Here is a 4256-nt window from a genome sequence, read left to right on the forward strand (position 1 = left end):
TGATTTCATTTATTTGCTACAATAAGTAGCAAGGTGCTTTTTTTTTGCTTTTTTTTTTTTTTTTTTTTCCCATGGAGATATGTGTAGGACTAGTGCCTTTTCTGTGACAGAAAGTGAAGCGATGTGTTGGCTTTGTTTCAGGGCAAACTCAGATCTGGAGGGTGGGACCTTCTAATCAGCTGTTCTGAACTAATCCTTTGTGAAATCGATGCTCAAACCCATCCAGGCTCGAGCAGTCAGAAATGTTTGGGGAAATTGTTTGCTCTTACGGCTGTTAGCTTGCCCAGGCATACTGAGGGAGAAAAAAGCAGCGCTCTCTACTGATACTGCTTTAATTATCTAGTTAAGTCACATTATGTTAGGAACAAAAACTGAGCGGAAAAATCTACAAGTGAGCTGAAATGAGCATATTCATGCTCACTTTCTACTTACAGCGGTGGGTAAATAGTAGTATACATAGCTCTTCCAGTCTGTCATGAATCACCAGCATCTCAGCAGGGTGGTTTTACCAAGCCAAAAAACAAAGGAACCAAAATAGGTCAATTAATCAAAGTGGTTTCTATCTTTATCATTTCTTTCTTATTATTGTACTTTATCCGTTAATGTAACTGGATCAGAGAAGAGTCTAATCTGTCTCACAGCCCCAGCACATCAGTGTCTGAGCCTCTTCTAGGAAATAAGTGATGGCAATTTTTCCCTTCATGGGGTGGACAGTGCTCAGCTCCCTGCAGGACTGGGCTTGTGCAGCTCTATCTTCATACACAGCAGTGCTGTAATCTTAATTCACTTGGAGGCATATTTTTCCCAATTCTGTGCCAGGGTTTATTGTTGGCTGGTGTAAGCTGGGCAGGCTGACTAGACGTGGGCTTCTACTGATCTATTCTAACTGAATTTAGCTCACTTTTGCCAATGGTCATGTTTCTGCCTGCCCTGGGACCTGATTCAATTTCCGTTGAAGTGAATGAATGAATGAAATCACCACTCAGAACCTACCTACTCAAGCTCATTTCTGAGATGGGTTTTAAAGGATTCAGTAAAATTGTATTGTACCTTTAGGATAAATTATAGTTTGTCCTTCATGTAGGGGATCGTCGCCCATAGGAAAATGATTCACTCATGGACCCTTTTAACTAAAATTCACCTGTAATACAAATAATATATTTTTTTAATGAAATAGCAAAAAGGGAAATAATAACACTAACAATAATGACAGAAATAATATTGCAAATCATTTTATAGGCCATGTTCTCCACTTCATGACATTAATTTTATTGCAGTCTAGCACCATTCAGTGGTATTACCCTGGCATGAAATTAGATGCCCTGTGGAACAATCTCCAAAATAATTCTGTATGCAGTTTTAATATTAATATTTTAAGCAGCATTTAAGTATATGGATATACTGAATTTACCATTTGAAGCCTTCATTTTCATAATCAAAATGACATCTAGATTCCTCTATGGGCATTTAATGAGCTATATAGGACTTGTGTTCTATACTTTGGTGCTGCCATTGGAAAATTGATGTTCATAAAGTATATTGAACTTAGAGATAAGACATTTCTAGCATAGGAAACCAATAGTTCCCAGTATAACTGAGGAATCATAGGAAAGATTCAGAAAATCTCAAATTTACACCAAAGTATATAGCTTCCATGTATGAGTTCTATTAGGCTTCCATAATTAATAAAAACATGTGTAGTACTGGTGGTATTCTTCATGATAAGTTCCAGTTTAAAATAACGATCGCTATTTTGTTTCGCAGTTTGCTAAGTCTGTCTCCATATGTTAACTGCTTCTTCTTTCTTCTTCTTCTTTATTTCAAGGAAATATTTTAAATATGGCAGAAACTAAAACCTTCCAGCTTGAAGCAGCCTGTGCTCTCACCTTTTTCTTTGTCGTAATCTGTTGGGTTGATGCAGCTTCCTTCCAGCAGCATCAGCTGCTTCAGAAAGATCCAGACTATGTAATGAAAAACTTACAAAGGTTCCCAAATCCCGATATGATCAAAGCTTTGGAATACATAGAAGATCTTCGGAAGCAAACTAACAAGGGAGAAAGCAGCCCTGATTACAACTCTTATCAAAGTGTCCCATACCTCCTGCAACAGAAAGAAAGCAAAGATCAGGTTCACCTACCAGATAATGTAAGGGATTCTTTGACTGAAGATGAGTCCCAATGGGTTAAGGTAATGTTGGAAGCCTTGCGGCAAGCTGAGAAAGAGTCAAAAGCTGGCCCGAAGGAGAATAAACCTTATGGGCTGAATGCAGATAACAACTTTCCAGCTGGAGTAACTGATGATTATGAGGCTTACAAGTGGCCTGAGAGGTGGCAAAAATATCTCAAAATGCCACTTGGACACTATGAAGACAGTTCAAGAGACAGTCCTTTCAAGCGTACTAATGAAATAGTGGAAGAGCAATACACACCCCAAAGCCTTGCTACGTTGGAGTCTGTGTTTCAGGAGTTGGGGAAGATGGCAGGACCTAGTAACCACAAGAAAGAAAGGCTGGATGAGGACCAGAAATTGTACACAGACGATGAAGATGATGTATACAAAGTGAATAACATTGCCTATGAAGATGTGGTTGGAGGAGAAGATTGGAATCCCATAGAGGAAAAAGTGGAAAGTCAAACCCAGGAAGAGATAAAAGATAGCAAAGAGGAAATTGATAAACATGAAGAGGAGGTCGATGATGAAATGAAAAGATCAGGGAAACTCAGCTTCCTTGAGGATGAAATAAAAAGAGATAATAAAGATCAAATGTCAGAGGATGTTTCAAAGCTAATGAATTATTATCTGAAGAGGCTGATGGGTGGTGCTGCAAATAGGAAATTAAGGACTGGAGGAGAACTTGAGGAAAAAAGAGCACTCACGTTTTTGGATAAGCAACTTGATCCTCAGTCTATAGCTCAGCTGATAGAAATCTCAAGGAATTTACAAATTCCTCCTGAGGATTTAATAGACATGTTGAAAGCTGGAGAAAAAAAGCAGCTTCAGAATGAAAGGTTGGAAGCTGAGCAGGAAGCAGAATTCCCAGACCTCGACGAGATCGCTGAAACTAATCTAGGACAGAGCGATATATTTAAAAATAATGTGAACTCTAAAAATGGGTACATGAAGCAGCCTCTTAATGTTATTCCAGAAAATCTACCTGAAGACCTCAATATTGAAGATATTGTCAGTCTTCTGGGAACTGACAATTTAGCTAATCAGAATCCCTCCTACTTACTAAATCGTCTTAATCAAGAAAATGATTTGCCAAGACTGTCTTACATTCCCAGAAGATTGAAAGGACACCCATTTCCTAAAGCTGGCTGGATGAACGACTTGGAAAGGCGACAAATGGAGTATGAGAAACAGAACGAGAAGGATGAAGAGCTGGCCGATTACTTGGCAAAGGTGTTGGCAAAATATCCTGAAGTTATCAATACGAGCCAGATGAAACGAGTCCCAGTTCCAGCTCCTGAAAGCGACTTGCAGGAAGATGATCGGCTGGAGCAGGCCATCAGGGAGCACCTAAGCCAGCTGGGACCACAGGAGGCCGCGAAGTTGGCTTCGCTCAGCAAAAGGCTTTCCATGGCCGGGGAAACCGATGACACGCAAAATAGGCAGTATCTGGATGAGGATATTCTAGCAAAGGTGCTAGAGTATCTAAACCAGGAGAAATCAGAGCTTGAAAGAGATCACATTACTAAACGGGCAATGGAAAATATGTAATTGTTCCCCAAATATTATTTCTCTTCAATGTGTTGACTTCTATCCCAATTCAGTTGTGATTTCTTCCTGCTTTCCCACTAAACAATCTATGGTAGACTACTTACCATTGAACAGTCTGCGTATCTTTCTCAGAGCTGTTATATTGTTTATTCATATACTTGTATATGTTACAAATTATGGGGCAAACAACAAATTGCTTCAAGTGTTTTAAGAAACAATTTAATGAAATCAAGTAAAACTACAATATGTAAACAAATGACCTTTGCATTGTTAATAAAACATGATAAATGAAGAGTGACAATTATAATTTGAAATTTTTAAGATTAATTGGATTATTTTGTTACTGTCTGTAGTGTTTTTTTGTGGAGTATCAAATAAAAAAATAAAGCATTATATATATAGTTTTATTTAAAAGGCTTTTTCTATTCAGTGTTTTATTGTTGATGAATAAATTATTTCTGGACAAGAGCCTGTGTTTCTTTGTGGCTGTTGATAAAGTCAGAGTAATTTGAAATGGAAACATATTTATGTTTTAT

The 4256-nt window shown here is 38.1% G+C and overlaps 1 protein-coding gene across 1 annotated transcript; it reads left to right on the forward strand.

The window, feature by feature from the left end:
- The first annotated feature begins 1836 nt into the window (after positions 1-1836).
- Positions 1837-3720, forward strand: SCG2 (secretogranin II). The gene has a single exon (XM_009478827.2). The coding sequence runs from the start codon at positions 1840-1842 to the stop codon at positions 3718-3720; it is 1881 nt and encodes a 626-aa protein (XP_009477102.1). The 5' UTR covers positions 1837-1839.
- Positions 3721-4256: the final 536 nt, after the last annotated feature.

Source organism: Pelecanus crispus, chromosome 9 (genome assembly GCF_030463565.1).
Source record: "Pelecanus crispus isolate bPelCri1 chromosome 9, bPelCri1.pri, whole genome shotgun sequence".
NCBI classification, from domain to species: domain Eukaryota; kingdom Metazoa; phylum Chordata; class Aves; order Pelecaniformes; family Pelecanidae; genus Pelecanus; species Pelecanus crispus.

Excerpts from the sequence above, each read along its gene's own strand:
- SCG2 (XM_009478827.2), top strand. The coding sequence starts at position 1,840 with ATGGCAGAAACTAAAACCTTCCAGCTTGAAGCAGCCTGTGCTCTCACC.